General features: G+C 38.4%; 1 protein-coding gene across 2 annotated transcripts; it reads left to right on the top strand.

The window, feature by feature from the left end:
• Positions 1-1011: 1011 nt before the first annotated feature.
• Positions 1012-16337, top strand: LOC147829622 (uncharacterized). Of its 2 annotated transcripts, XR_015448719.1 has the most exons (4): positions 1012-1127; positions 3429-3527; positions 14360-14492; positions 15873-16337. XR_015448719.1 is itself a non-coding variant. In XM_087204579.1 (3 exons), the coding sequence occupies exons 1-3, from the start codon at positions 3403-3405 to the stop codon at positions 15918-15920; spliced, it is 306 nt and encodes a 101-aa protein (XP_087060705.1). In that variant the 5' UTR covers positions 3373-3402; the 3' UTR covers positions 15921-16337. The 2 variants fall into 2 exon arrangements, 1 of the variants encoding a protein (XP_087060705.1); XM_087204579.1 differs by lacking the exon at positions 1012-1127 and having other exon boundaries at positions 3373-3527.

The raw sequence follows: 16337 nt of genomic DNA on the forward strand, positions 1-16337 counted from the left end.
TCCAGTGCTCCATGACTACTGTGCTGTAAACATCACTCTATGTCCAAATATAAATATCTTGCAGACAATGATTAAAAATTAACACTGCAGCCTAAGCTGTGAGCTCAGTGAGGACTAGATCCATGTGGTATTCAGCTTTGTATCTTCAGTTCACAACAGAATATCTAAAATGCTGTAGGTGGTAAATAAATGTATAAAAATAGTATTGGGGCTTATAGAATGTTATAGAAAGATATGGTGTTTTAGGTATGCAAAACATTTGCTTTAAAAGATATTAAAAAGTCTTAAAAGCAAGACCAGAATCCAGGTCCCTCTATGTGCCTTTTGCTTCTGCCCACTCAAATGAAGAGAGGCTCTTTCATCTGCATTTTGACCCGATAGCAATAGGGAACACAATTGCCTTCCACTTTCACTGTCATCAACCATCTCAGAAAGGAGCATGAGGCCTTTAGCTACATCTGGAGTAGACATCTGCAGGACAATGTCTACTTCTTGGGGCCATTTAGATTTCAAAGATAATATTTCTACAAGCTATTTTCTCTTTTTAGAACTATTTATCTGCAAATTACCTCCAACCTACAGCCCCTCAAAATTATCTACATTCTAATTCTCCCTCTCCTCTAAAGAAAAATGAATGGTTCTGAATCAAAATTTCTTGTGACTGCCTCTTTGCCTGTAATATACTTACATGCATTTTCTTCTAATTTATGTGACTTTAAATGGCTTATCACAGTGAATCTCCAAAAGACAAAAAGAAAATTTCTTTTGTCCCTACTACAGGATCCAGACCTTCCTGACCCTTGATTCCCATTTCCTAACTTGTTTTCTTTGACTGATGTGTTTGTTTACCTAACTTTATCTGCCCACCTTTCATCTCACTGTAAAATGAGGCTTTGAAAAATTGAATAATTTCTCTCAAAACCCCCAGATAAACAAACTACATTTAGTGTACTGTTCATTATTCTGAAAATATAATGGGCTTTAATGTTTCGAAGATTCATGAGATGCAAAGGGAGTCTTAAACAGAGGAACACTTGCAAATCTATTAAAGACACGGCACTGTACCGAGTTAGGTGTTTTTAATGATGAGAACCATGAACAGGGATGTCAACAACTAGAACAGCAAGGTATGCCTTTACTTAACTTTTATTTATAGTGACATGAACTAACATATGGGAATGCACTCTGCCTTCCACATTTTCCTATTGTCAAACCTTAGCCTCTTCTTTCTCACATCATACTAGACAGTGGACTCTTCCAAATTAATGACATTTATGTGTACAAACAAATAACCTGTTATAGTTTGGGTCTTAAGTATCCCCCAGCTCAGGTGCTGAACACTTGGCCTCTAGCTGATGATGCTACTGGGAGATAGTGGAAACTTTCATAGGCAAGGCCCTTTTTGAGGAATCTGGTAATTGAGGGCATGCTCTTGAAGGGAATATAGTAATCCCTGCCCCTACCTCTCTTTCTTTCTGCTTCCTGCCTGCCAGGATATGAGCATCTTTGCGATTCACCCTCTCATTTCTCCACTCCCCAGCTATGCCACTCTCTCTGCCTTATCATAGGCTTAAAATAATAGAGCCAATCAGCCATCGGCAAACTTCTAAAACTATGAGCCAAAATAAAATCTTTCCTCCTTTTAAGCAAATCTTTTCAGGATTTTAGTTACCGAAATGGAAAGCTGTCTAACACATAGCTATTTAATAATTTGTGATCAGAGCCTGAAAGAAAGACATGATAACTGTGTAGACTGATTAAAATAAAATGCATAACAAAAAGGAGAGAGTGATTGGGTAATTATGAATTAATTCATAAGTAATTTCAGACCCTTACAAAAAGTAGAAACAACATTAATCATTTTAAATCAAATTTGCAGCTATAGCTCATGCAAGATACCTTCAATATGATGTGAAAAGTAGCACAAGGGGGCTGTAGGGCTGTGGAAATAGTTTGATAGCTTTGCTTTAGATTATTAGCTATGATACATTGAGCAAAAAACTTTTCTGAGCTTTGGTTTCAGTAAGAAGGGAGGGGCATTCAATATGTACTATGAAAACAGCTTCATAGCTTTGTTTTAGATGATTAACTATGAGCAAAAAATTTTTCTGAGCCTCAATTTCAATAAAGAGAGAGGTATTCAATAAGTAGTATCTACTAATTATGATATAGTCTTTCTTCGTGGTTTTGGTGTGACCAGTAGACCTTTAACCAATACAAAGAAAGGAGACCTTATTATTCAAAATAACCTGCTTACCTTTGAAAGCTTAAGGGTATAAACTGAGGTGGAGAAAACACATCCTCCCTAGAGACTCAAGGTGAGGCACTGGTTTATACAAAGGGAATCCCCCTGATTAGAATATTACACAATGTGAAATTTATTTAAGCAACCCCTTCCAAAGCAACTTGTCCTTCTTGTTCTCTTTGTTCAAGAGAACAGTGCTTTCTTTGCAAATTAACTGTACTGCTCTCCTTACTTCCTTCAAGTAATGAGCCTGCTATAGACCTTTTTTTCCTGGATTCACTTACGGCTTTGCACTCACCATCAGGCAAATTAACTGTATTTGGTCACACATGAAAAGCAACTTTGCTATCAATAGGTTATTTTGGTGGTATTTTAGGGAGCCAGCATTAAACATTGCAAGTCCTCTGGGACAGGTATTTTCCTTCTTGGCTTGGTGATTATAATATATGAGATATGTGAACATTAACACACACATGTCATTTAGTTCAGATAAAAGAAAGATTCTGAGATATCCAAAATTTAATTTAAAAGGCAGGAGGGTGTTGAAGGGAAGAAATAAGGAAAGTTAATTAGTTAAAAGCTACAGGACAAAGAACTGTTCCACATTCCTGAATATATTTTTAACTTTTGACATAAAACTCCTGAAGGCTGAGGTTTTTTGACCACTAACCCTAAACAAACCAGAAGCAACAATTACTTCTCCTTATGGCCTGTTCTCCTATGCCAAAACTTTCCCCATTTAGTGTAATCTCACACCTATTAATATATACTCAATACAGGTTCAGTATAAATAATTTATGCTTTTCCTCCCAAACTTTTCGTTATAAAAATGTTCTTGGCTCTTAGGTCTAGCAGACAGATATGATGCTGGTTGTTGAGGAACTTGTTCCAGAATCTAGTCCTTTATTTGGCCAGCATCTGTAATGGTTTAATAAACCTTTTATTCTAGAGTCTCTTTCTCAAGAGTCTTGGTTTAATAATCTTTAATAAGAAATATTTTTATATCCACTGCTAATATGTTTCCTACTTCATACTGTTTTCTTCATCATTATATTCAGTCATGTTTAAAAACAAAACTTACCCAAAAAATCTAGTTTTGCAGATCTTAATTAGCTATGATTAAGATTCTAGAATCCAGCAGCAGGTCTACACCGAAAATGCTTCAGAATAATCCATCCCACAGGAAGGGTAGAGCCAAACACCACTGTGTGCTGAAACAAAGAAGAGCAAAGATAAAGGCCCAGTTGAAACAAGATAGCCAGGAAAAGCAATTAAGACACAGGTAAGACTTACTCTTCTCTTTTTCTTTCTATAAAGACCTAGACATCTGTACAAGTGGGGATTTCCTTTATAGATATTATTGTTGTTGTTGTTTTATAAGCAGATTCTAAATAAATATGTAAAATGCCAGAGAGTTGTACTTTGGAGAAAATTTAGTTGAAAGGTGATTTTTTTTTTTAACTTTGATGTTTAGCAAAATTGCTGGCTTCAGGGTAGAGCCACAGCAAAGAACAGAACGGGCAAAGTACTTCTTAGACCTTATTGACCTGAGGGCCAAACTTTAGTAAAAACTTTAACACTGTTTTATGGGGAAAGGTGGTAATGAAATAGAAAGTTTGGTAGACTAAATTTTCTTATAAATTAATTGCTTGTGCTTTTATTAATCTTTCATAAAGATCCCTTTAAAAGTGACAAAAAAAACTTTCACATATTGAACATTGTAATTTTGATTGTTAGTAAGATTTTACTATTTTTATAAATATTTGTAGCTTCTAGGACCTAATACTTACACAGGTAAAAGGCAGGTGATGCTGGAAGAAGGAATATTTAGATCTGTAGAAATTATAAATCCCATTTTTACTTTGAATCTGGGGACTCTCACAGCTAAAATGCAAGCCTAAGGGAAAACATGGGAATATCACTGAGGTCAGGTCATCTTTGATAGTGAGAACCCTAAGGGCTTTTTAATTCTCCAACCAGGCCTATAGGTGTGTCTTTCGCTCTGAGTTTCCTCTGTTCAAATTAACCAATGACTTTCCAAGCAGTAAATCACCTTTACTGCTCCTTTCTGGCTGGCCCAGTCAAATAATTGAGGCCTCCCATTCCTAAGCATATACAAAAAAGAAGAACTCAGACACCTATGAATTTCCAAAGCTGGAGTTTATATCTTCTGCAGTAATAATAACTTACTGTAACTGCTGTCAGCTCCCTGTGAAACAGCAGCCTTTACCAATGACTTGGCAGCCACTGCAAAACCAAAAGCTGTGTCCTCTTATAAAACAAACTAAAGCTTGACACCCCAAAGCCAAGTACTCTCTCACAATACCAACTAACCTTCAATTCAAATACCAACAATTTTGGGGGCTCCATGCAAAAAAACAGTGCAGTGCAAGAGGAACATGCAAACTCCAGGAGTTCCATAGGGAAGACGGGGCTCAGAAGGGTGAGCAGCACCTCTCCTGCATTCCTTAAGGGTCTCAAGAGTCCCAGCGAACTCTTTTAGTCCCTTTCTTATGGTTGCAAGAACTGTTAAAAGACAGAATTACAACAAATCTAGTTTTGGCAGCTCATAATTGGCTTTAATTGCAATTCTGGAATTGGGATGCAGTCCAGACTACAAATGGTTCAGAATGCTGTTCCACCACATGGACAGGTTATATTTATAGCTAGAGAAAAGGAAGTGAGATACTGAAAATGGAAAGGAGGTACAGAGGCATCATAATTGGTTCCAGTTTGTGTCTGTTTTATTGGAACACGGTTTGAGGAGTTTGCCACCTGTGATTGGCCAACACAGCTATGGTGACCAGGCAGCCATTCAGGTCCTTCCACTTGGGTGGCTTGCGAACTGCTGGCTAACCAAACCCCCCAAAAAGACCATCTACTTTATCAAAAGGACAAAGTCTTCATTCAAAACCCACCTCAAGGAGACAGAGGGAACACATTTGCCTCACATCATTGTCTCACCATACCCAAGTATGCTAGGGTCTTTTACAAAATAAATACTTGAGAGGGAATACAATGTGACAACTGTCAGCTCTGCCTCATCTCTCCCAGATTCTGACTTCTTATAGTGAACCTCTGCAGATGCTTTCTGATTGAAGCTGACAGGAGGAGTGGCTGTGCCTTTCAGCATGAAAAAGTTTGGTGCCAGCATCTGCATATGCTCTCCATTCATCTGGGCTGAGGAGAGCCAAGCAGGTGACATTTATGCCCTAGCCCTGAGGGAGTTTGAAGAATCTCCCTGTCTCTAAAGCAAAATTTTCTAACTTTTAAAGTTTCATTTTGCCATGCTAGTTACACTACTTATTACAATAGTGTGTTTATTCATCACATTAGGTATAGGGGCACCTTTAGGCCAAACTTAAAATATGTGAAGAAACAGCATTAAATCAAACTTAATTCAGTTTAACAATTTTGCCCTTTTGGTCAAACTCTCGATTTTGGTCAAACTTTGTTTTCTGAGATTTTCTTTCAATTTTGAGAGGCTGGTCGAAACGTAGGTCACGTCACTATTATCAGTGGATTTATATAGTCTGTTTTCAGCAGGCAGTAGTATAACAGGAAGTTTTATAAGGCTGGGATCAGGGAACAGGAGAACCAAAACACATCAACATCAGATTGCTTCAGGTATTTGGTGTTTTTTTTTTGTATTAAATTCTTTTATTGGTACATTGTAGGTATACAACACAATTACATTTCTCATTGGGAATTGTATCTTTATATAATGCATCTTGGTTCTTATTTTTTCCCCATTCCTAGCCCTCCCTTCACGTCCTCCACCCTTCCCTATTTACAAAGACTTTATTTCCATTTTTTCCATTTCTCAGCATTTTTTCCTTTCCCTTCTTTCCTTTCCCCTGTGCCTCCCACTACCCCTACCCCTTTGGACCTTTTATTCCTATTTTATATTATCGATTATTCATTCTAATAATTGGTACATTTTAGGTATACAATATAATGACATTCATCATTGGAAATTTGCACCTTTACATAATCTCTCTTGGTTTTTATTTTTCACCCTTGCCCAGCCCTCCCTTCAACCCCTCCAGTCCTCCTATTTACAAAGATTTTGTTCCTATTTTTCCATTTTCTCATATTAATCCCATTCCCTTCTCTCCTTTCCCCTAGCCCTCCCACTTCCTTCCCCTTTGTCCCTTTTCTTCCTATTTCACATTACCTATTATACATTTAGTCCTTATTTACACTTTCAATTTCTCACACCAGAGAAACTATTTGGTATTTATACATGTGTGTCCTATTTATTTCACTTAAGAGTATTGCCTCAATGTGCATCCACTTAGCTATAAATGTCTCTAATTTCTCATTTTTGATGGCTGAATAGTACTCCATTTTATAAAAAACCACATTTTCTTGATCCAGCCTCCAGTTGATGGGCATTTGGGCTGTTTTACCAAGTTTTAGCTATTACAAACTGTGCTGCTATGAACATGGGTGCACATATATCACTGTGGTATGATTCTTTTAATTCTTTGGGGAAGATCCCCAGCAGTGGAATAGCAGGGTCAAATGGGACTTCCAGTCCTAGTTCTTTGAGGTATCTCCATACTGATTTCCACAGTGCTTGCACCAGTCTACACTCCCACCAGCAGTGGAGCAGGGTTCCTCTTTCCCCACAGCCCCGCCAGCATTTCTTATTGGTTGATTTCATGATAGCAGCCATTCTTTCTGGAGTGAAGTGGAATCTCAGCGTTGTTTTCATTTGCTTCTCTCGAATGACCAGTGATGTTGAACATTTTTTCAAGTATTTATTTGCTATTTCTACTTCTTTGTCTGAAAAATGTCTGTTCATTTCAGATGCCCATTTTTGTATTGGGTCTTTAAATTTGGGAGGTCTGATCCTTTTAAGTTCTTTATAGATTCGAGATAGTAGACCTTTGTCTGAGGAAGAGCAGGTGAAGACTTTTTCCCACATTGTGGGTTGTCTCTTCACACTGCTGGTGGTTTCTCTTGCTGTGCAGAAGCTTTTTAATAAGAAGAGATCCCACTTGTTGATAGTTTGTGCTAGTTCACGGGCAACTGAGGTTTTGTTCATAAAATCTTTTCCTACACCGATGTCTTCAAGGGTTCTACGTAACCTCTGTTCTAACTGGTTCAGAGTTTCTCTTTTAATATTTAGATCTTTAATCCACTTTGATTTTAGTTTAGTGCATGGTGAGAGATATAGATCTAGTTTTAATCTTTGGCAAGTTGAAGTCCAATTTTTCCAGCACCATTTATTAAAGAGGCTATCTTTCCTCCAGTGAGGGTGTTTGGCTCCTTTGTCGAAGATGAGATGGCTGAATGTGTCTGGTGTTGTTTCTGCATCTTTTAATCTGTTCCACTGGTCCTCAGGTCTGTTTCTTTGCCAGTACCATGCTGTTTTTATTACAGTAGCTTTGTAGTAGAGTTGCAGGTTGGGGATTGTGATACCCCCTGCCATGTCTCTGTTACCTAGAATTGCTTTTGCTATTCTGGATCTCTTCTTGTTCCAAATGAATTTTTGGATTGTTTTCTCAAGGTCTATGAAGTATGCTGCTGGGATCTCAATTGGAATTGCATTAGATCTATATAGCAGTTTTGGAAGTATGGCCATTTTCACTATATTAATCCTTCCTACCCAGGAGCAGGGGATGCCTGTCCATTTTCTGATATCATCTTCAATCCCTCTTTTCAGAGTGCCATAGTTTTCAGAGAAGAAGTCTTTGATTTCTTTTGTTAGGTTGATTTGTAGGTATTTCAGTTTTTTGGATGCTATTGTGAAAGGAATTATTTGCCTTATTTCTCTCTCAGTGAGTCTGTCATTGGTGTAGAGGAAAGCTATTGATTTTTGTGTGTTGACTTGGAACCAGCTACTTGCCTGAATTTGGTTATTAAGTCTAGAAGACTTTTGGTGGAGTTCTTGGGGTCTTCTATATAGAGTATCATGTCATCTGCAAATAATGACAGTTTGACTTCTTCATTTCCTATCTTTATTCCTTTTATTTCTTTCTCTTGTCTAATTGCTGTGGCTAATGTTTCCAGAACTATATTGAACAAGAGTGGTGATAGTGGACATCCTTGTCTTGTTCCTGATTTTAGTGTGAAGGATTTCAGTTTTTGACCATTTAGTATGATATTGGCTGTTGGTTTTTCATAGATGGCTTCTATCAGTTTGAGGTAGAGACCATCTATTCCAATTTTTTGTAGAGTTTTTATCATAAATGCATGTTGGATTTTGTCAAATGCTTTTTCTGCATCTATGGAGATAATCATATGGTTTTTGTCCTTGGCTCTATTGATATAGTGTATTACATGGATTGATTTTCATATATTGCATCCCTGGGATGAATCCCTGTTGATCAGGGTGTATGATCTTCTTGATGATGTTCTGCATTCTGTTTGCCAGTATCTTATTAAGGATTTTTGCATCTATGTTCATTAGTGAGATTGGCCTATAGTTCTTTTTTTCAGTTGGGTCTTTCTCTGCTTTGGGGATCAAGGTGATGCTTGCTTCCAGGAATGAATTCGGGAGTATTGCTTCCCTTTCCATTTCATTGAAGAGTTTAAACAGTAGTGGCAGCAGTTCCTCTCTAAATGTCTTGTAGAATTCAGCAGTGAAGCCATCAGGGCCTGGGCTTTTCTTAGGTGATAAGTTTTTAATTATATCTTTAATTTCATTGGTTGATACTGGGTTGTTCAGAATTTTTAGGTCTTCTTCGTTCAACTTTGGTAATTCCTATGTATCTAGGAGTCTGTCCATTTCTTCTGTGTTGTCCATCTTATTGGCATATAGGTTCTGGAAGTAGGTATTGATGATCATCTGGATTCCTGCTGGGTCTGTTGTAATTTAACCCTTTTCATTCCTAATTGCATGGATTTGGGCCTTTTCTTTCCTTTTTCTGACAAGGTTGGCTAAAAGTTTGTCAATTTTGTTGATTCTTTTGAAGAACCAACTCTTGGCTTCATTGATTTTTTTATATCGTTCTCTTAGTCTCCATTGCATTGATTTCTCCTCTGATCTTTATAATTTCCTCCCTTGTGTGAGCTTTGGGGTTGTCCCATTCTTCTTTTTCTAGAAGCTTGAGGTTCAACATCAGGTTGTTTAATTGGGCTCGTTCTGTTTTCCTAATATGCATATTCATTGCTATGAATTTCCCTCTTAAGACTGCTTTCATTGTGTCCCACAGATTCTGATATGTTGTATTGTCACTGTCATTTAATTGAAGGAACTGTCTGATTTCTTCTTTAATTTCCTCTGTGACCCATTGGTTATTCAGAAGTGTGTTGTTCAATTTTCACGTGTTTATGAAATTTTTTGAGTTTATTTTGGTATGGATCTCCAATTTCATCACACTATGGTCTGATAATATACAGGGGATAACTTCAATTCCTTTGCACTTACTTAAACATGTTCTATGTGTGAGTATGTGGTCTGTTTTGGAGAATGACCCATGTGCAGCTGAGAAGAATGTGTAGTCTGATTTTGTGGGATGGAAGACTCTGTAAACATCTGTTAAGTTCATTTGTTCAAGAGTTTGATTGAGTTCTAGTATTTCATTACTTATTTTTAGTCTAGTTGATCTATCTATTTGTGACAGTGGGGTGTTGAGGTCCCCTACTACAATTGTATTAGTGCATATATGACTTTTCATGTCCATTAGTATTTGTTTTATATAGTTGGGTGCGCTAGTGTTTGGTGCATAGATATTTATGATTGTCATCTCTTCCTCTTGGATTCTTCCCTTTACAAGGATGTAATGTCCTTCTTTGTCTCTCTTAATCAGTGTTGGTCTGAAATCTACTTGATCTGAAAAGAGGATAGCTACTCCTACTTTTTTTCAGGTTCCCGTCGCATACAGTATTGTTTTCCACTCTTTAACTTTCAGTCTATGAGTTTCCTTTTGAATTAAGTGTGTTTCTTGTATGTAGCATATTGTTGGATTTTGCTTCTTGACCCATTCTGCCAGTCTATTTCTTTTGATTGGTGAATTGAGACCATTAATGTTGATGGTTATAACTGAAACATATTGACTTGTCATTGCCATGACTTTTTTTTGTTGTTGGGTTCTCCCCCTTTACATTTAATTTCTTGTCATGCCAGATGGGTTCATTCTGCTTTGCTTCCTGGGGTTGTGATCCTCAATGTCTGTTCCTAGGATATTGTGTAAAATTCTTTGGAGTCCTGGGTTGGTATTCACGAAGTTCCTAAAGTGTTCTTTGTCATGAAAGTATCTTATTTTTCCATCCATTTTAAAAGATAGTTTTGCAGGGTACATCAATCTGGGTTGGAGGCTGTTTTCTTTTAGGGCTTGGAATGTGTCACTCCAAGCTCTTCTTGCCTTGATGGTTTGTGTTGAGAAGTCTGCTGTGATTCTGATGGGCTTTCCTTTGTATGTGATTTGTTTCTATTCTCTGACTGCTTGGAGACCTTTGTTCTTCTGTTGAGTTTCTGGAATCTTAACAATTATATGCCTATGTGTAGATTTTCTTTGATCAAGGCTAGTTGGAGTCCTGTATGCCTCACTTATCTGTATGTCAAGCTCTTTTCCCCTGCTTGGGAAGTTTTCTACCATTATTTCTGTGAAGTTTTCTGCCATTATTTCTGCCATTATTCCTGTTTCTTCATTGAGCCCAGTCAGTCTTATGTTATTCTTCTTTGCATCATCTAGCAGCTGCTGGACTGATTTCTAATGTTCTCTTATAGTTTTGAAGCAATTTTTCTTTTCCTGGTCACTAATTGCAATCTTATCTTCTATATCTGAAATTCTGTCCTCACATTGGCTCATTCTGCTGTGTAGACTTTCAATGGAGTTTTTCATGTCATGGAAATCTATTTGCATCTGTTTTATGGATTCCATTTGCTTCCTATGATGTTGGGATTCCGTCATGTTCCTGAGCTCCTCTCTAGTTTTATTAATCATGTCTTGCACTAGGGGCACAATTTCTCCTGTTATCTGAGAAATTATTTCTGATTTCATTTTTTCTAGATCCCCTTTTGTTGCCAGTTCAGTGGGTCCAGGTGGTTGAGTATCAGAGTGTTCAATCTCATTTCCCTTTGTGGTTTCTGTAGGTGATCTGGAAGTCTGGTTTTGAGACTTATTTACGTGTTCTCTCATTTCGACTGGGGCAGGGGGCTGTTAGGGCCTGCATGGATTACCTCCTCTGAGCTGGGTGAGGTGGGACAGGGGCCGGGAGCAGCGGTAGGGATGGTGACCCAAAAGCCCTTTCCTGTGGGCTGGGATCAGCTGGAGGGATGGTGGCCAGGAAACCCCTTCCTCTGGACCAGGAGCAGTGGGATGGCAGCTCCGAAGCCCCTCCCTCTGGGCTGGGAGTGGTGGGAGGGATGGTGGCCCGGAAGCCCCTTCCTCTGGGCCAGGAGCAGTGGGACAGACGGTGGCCCAAAAGCCCTTTCCTCTGGGCTGGGAGCAGCAGGAGGGATGGTGACCGGGAAGCCCCTTCCTCTGGACCAGGAGCAGTGGGACTCAGTACCTTGGTCTGGTGGTCTGGTGTCCTCTGAGTCTTTGTAGTGTGGAATCAGGTGGCTACCTGTCTGCAGCGGGGTGATTCGGTGTCTTCCATGTGACTCAGGACCTCGGTAGGGCATGCACAGACCTGCCTGTCTGCAGCAGGCTGATTTGGCGTGTGTTCTGCGTGACTGGGGACCTCAGTAGGGTGTCCAGGTATTTGTTTTGTAAGGCTTAAAGCAGAGAGGATTTCCTTATTACACTGATTCAGGTAATAAAATAAAAAAAAATTCTAGGATGCCATTGTTTTGGACTGAGCTCCTTTAGTAGGCTCCAACAGACCAGATGAAAGTAAAATGGGGTCAGTTATGGTAAGTGGCACATAATTAAACTGAAATTTTAAGAAAATAGAAGGAACTCAAAACAGATAATTTTCCAATATTCTCCCTTTGGGGCAGATTCTCAACAAGGTGAGAATTTTACCAAAAGTTAAGGCATTAGCACAATTTTCCATCATTTTAGAGTTCCAGTCTCAGCTTATCATTTACAGGTTATAGTGTCCTCATGATCATTCATGCCTGAGTTTCCTGTCCTTCCAGCCAAAGAAAGACCATTTGATACTTAACTGATGGCTGTATGTATGCCAACATTAAAAACTTTTTGAGAGGATACAGTACACCAGGGAGACACTAACATGATTATGAGCTAACATGAAATATTTGAAGTATCCTTCATATCCAAAAGCCAAAACAACTAAAATTGAATAGATTAAAGAATGAGCAAGACAAGAAGCCTATACCCATCTTAAACAAATAACCTGTTTGCTACTTTGCAGTCAGTCTATACCACCCAATAAATTTATTTCTGTGCAACAAGAAGTAATGGCAACTGCTTAAATGCCTAGTAATTCAATGAGTAGGTGTAAGAAATTTTAAAAATTAGATGTTCCATATTTCATTTTAACTTTAAATACTTAGAGATTTAGTGGCAAGACAATATCCTTATCCACAGACAACTAGGTAAAATAGTGGGGATGTGGGCTGCAAAATAACTCACACCTAAAGAATCCCTAAACTCAAACAAAGACAAGGTACTGGGGTAAGAGGTAATTGCTAGACAAACAAGCTTTCATAAATTATGATCATGAGAACCCAAAATCATAAAGAATCATAAAGAAAGAATACATAAGGTGGTGGTAGGAGGATAATAAGTGCCATTTAGTACAGATTATACCTTTCTGGTCTCAGCTAATGAGAAATGATGGAAAGAAATCTTATGACCTAGGGATTAAAAACTCCCTCCTTTCCAAATCAAGAGTACCTGTCTTTGTATAGACATCTACCTTTCAAGGTTCTGTGATTCGCTTCTACTATACTCACTGTCTCCGAGTTCATTCTTTTGAAGTTTAAAAGGTGATCTTTTTTCACAACTGAGGGCTTGTCCAGGTTTTGTCCATCTGCCTGTGGTGACCCCTGGCAGAAGGGGAAGACCCAGCCCACCCCAGATTCAGGTGGCCCATCCCACCCAGGGTCTCACCATGTGGATTAACTTGGGAAAGACCCAAGACCATTCTGAAGACAGTGGAACTGATGTGAGGAAGAAAAAGATAGTGCTGCAAACTATATTCTCATGCATGAGCCAAGGTAGGACCAGTTGGACTAAACTTCTGCTTTGGTGGTTGGGGAACATTCTCTGGAGGTCAAGTGTGACTGAGACTTTCCCAGACATGAATCTTCCATTGTGGGGGGGGGGGGGCAGTGAGCAGTGAGTCAACAAGGAAATTTAGGCACGGGGATCTCTTGAGAATGGTGAACAGTCTAGACCAGTGGCGGTGAATCTATGACACGTATGCCACAGCAGGCACGGAGAGCCCTCTCTGTCAACACATATGCCAAGTCACCCTGGCATCACGCCAGCAACCAAATATCAGATCATCAGGTAACAGTGCACATAGGGGCCATAGGCATGCTCAGAAAAGAGTGGTGCCAGGCAATGACGTCATGAGCCACGACTCATTACCCATGATTTGTCCAAGCTTTCACATGGCTGGTCAGTGTGCTGCCAATGATAAATATATTTACTTGGACTGCCTGTGAATTTTAAAACATTCATTTTTATTAACACAAGACTTTATCTCACCCCTGTGCCATACTGGGAATTGAACTCAGGACCTTGCACTTGCCAGGCAGGCATGGTACCACTGAGCTATATCTCGGACCCCAAGATTTTAGCTTTGAGTTTTATAAAAATTTGAAATTTAATATCAAAATTTAGCAAAGAAATGTTCTAATGAAGTGACTGAGATTCTTTTAATGCTATGCTGTCTCCCTGGCATATTTGAATCTGCAGCATCAGATTTAATTATTCATGAACAACTTAAGAAGGCAAAAGCAAGGATAAATATATTTGCTTGGACTGGCTGTGATCTTAGCAGAAGCTCCCACAGGGTAGGAAATGCACTCAGATGCCTTTTTCAGAGCAACTCCAAAAGCTGATGGTCAGCAAATTCAAGTAGAACCCCAGATGAGAACCACTGCCATAGTTTATATTGGTCAGGGAATATCCAATTCTTTAGTGTTAACTGATATTGTAAGCTTCTTTTTGGTATAGGAATAGATTTGTATTGGGTGGTTTTTAGTTTTGTTTTCATTTTAGTTTTGTGTTTTTGTAGACTCCAACTCTTGAATACCAAAAAAATGACTATAGTGAAAAAGCAAAAAGCAAAACTGAAAACAGAGAGTGGAAGGTCATCCCAGGAGGCCTGGACAGAGTCATGTGGAGTTACTGAATGCAATGGGAAAGCAGTAAGTATTCTGCATAGTGAAAGTGTTATGTGTTGTACATCAAGTGTCAGACAGTACTTTGACACCAACCACAAAACTGGTACCAAACTTAGTGAAACTGAAAGGAAAGAGTTTATTGAAGGGAAATTGAGGGAATATCATTCCCAGTGTCTTAGTTTTTGCAACTATCTTTCTAAAACAAATCATTTGACAGCTGCCAGATAAAGTTTTCAATGTGCCTAGCAAATCATGGTATACCCTTCTCTGGTGGAGATATTATCAAAATGGCGATGTTGTCTGGGAGTCATTCTCTTTTTCATGATTTCTCAAGCAAGGATAAAATTATGCAATGGATCTCTGAGATGTCACTTAGCAGAAGTACTATTAAAGATTGAGTATTGTGCATGACAAGTGATGTTAGTCAGCAGCTTACCATGGATGTACAAAAGTCAGCCTGTTATTACATGTGCTTAGATGAAGGCACAGATATAAATAATCATGACTGGCTAGCAGTAATTTTGCATTATACTATTGGTAACACCATGAGAAAATTGGTGGTGAAACTGGTGTCTCTGCCTGGAAGAACACAAGGGATAGATATCTACAATGCTGTGATGGTGGCTTTTTTTGTCACAAGACATAAGATCAGAAAAAGTGGATTCAATTACTAATGATGGGGCATCTTACATAATGGAGGTAATATCTGGTTTCATACAGTTCTTTGTTAAAGAATCACAACATCCAGTCATTTAGTTTCACTATATTATATATCAGGAAGTTCTCTGTGCTAAGGAACAGCAAAACATCAGCTGATATCCTCAAAGATGTCACAAAAAAATGGTGAATTACTTCATGGCTTGTGCTCTTAATTTTCAATAGTTTCAAGCACTTCTTGATAAGGTCCAGGCACAGTATAATGCTTTACTTATGTACAATAATGTTCAGTGGCTAAGCACAGAATAAATCCTAGAGGAATTTGTAGCCTGCTTAGATGAAATTAGGCTTTTTTTTGAATGAAAAGGGCAGGAATATCCACAGCTCACTAATATGGCCTGGCTTGACAACCTCGTGTGTTTTTTTTTACAGATTTTACATTACACTTCAATGTACTGAACAAAAAACTACAAGGTGTAGTGAAATCAGCAAAAAACATGTTTTGTGATATCAAATCATTTAAGAGAAAACTGCAGGTTTGAAAGGGACCTTGGAAATAGGCAGTTGAAATATTTTCCAAATCTAAAACTGCATTTAGAAAACGCTACGACATTTTCAGACAATCCTACAAACCTTCAGAAAATCTACAAGGAATTTTCTAGCACTGTAGGAGATGCAAAGGAGAATTTTGGTAACAGATTTTTACAGTTCTGTAAGATGATGACAACCCTGTGTTTTCTTCTCCAGATACAATCAAATTTGAAGAAATTGACCTTTCCTGCTTACACTGACTAAATTTTGGAAATCTGGAAATGGAGCTACTGGAATTTCAAGAAAGCTTTATCTGGAAAAATAAATTATAAGACCTGCATGCAACACTTGAGAAAATAGAGAAGATAGAGTGTGAAGGGATGACAAAGGACAGCACAGTTAGTAGTTCAGAAAATGAAGTCTTTCAAGTGGCGAATTCTCTGCCGAATAATTTTAAGTTACTGAAAGCACTTGTGATTGCTTTTCCTACTTTGATTGGATCATTTTATGCTTGTAAGGAGCTATTCTCAGCTTTGAGTTATAACAAATTCAATAAAAGAAACAGAATAAGAGATGACCTGAGTGCTGCATGTGTTTCTAAACTAATGAAGCATGAACCAAGGGTTGACAAATTATTAGCATGCATACATACAGCAGCAAAGATCACATTAATTGTGCCAA

The sequence above is a fragment of the Heterocephalus glaber genome, unplaced genomic scaffold (assembly GCF_053883595.1).
Source record: "Heterocephalus glaber isolate CG9 unplaced genomic scaffold, H.glaber_assembly_v1.0 deba00000546, whole genome shotgun sequence".
Lineage (NCBI taxonomy): Eukaryota > Metazoa > Chordata > Mammalia > Rodentia > Bathyergidae > Heterocephalus > Heterocephalus glaber.

What these genes read in the sequence shown, in the direction of transcription:
- LOC147829622 (XM_087204579.1), top strand. Translation starts at nt 3,403, where the DNA reads ATGCTTCAGAATAATCCATCCCACAGGAAGGGTAGAGCCAAACACCAC. An exon ending in GAAAAGCAATTAAGACACAG is followed by an intron (nt 3,528 to 14,359) that starts GTAAGACTTACT and finishes GTGTTTTTGTAG; the next exon opens with ACTCCAACTCTTGAATACCA. An exon ending in CTGAATGCAATGGGAAAGCA is followed by an intron (nt 14,493 to 15,872) that starts GTAAGTATTCTG and finishes TTTCTTCTCCAG; the next exon opens with ATACAATCAAATTTGAAGAA.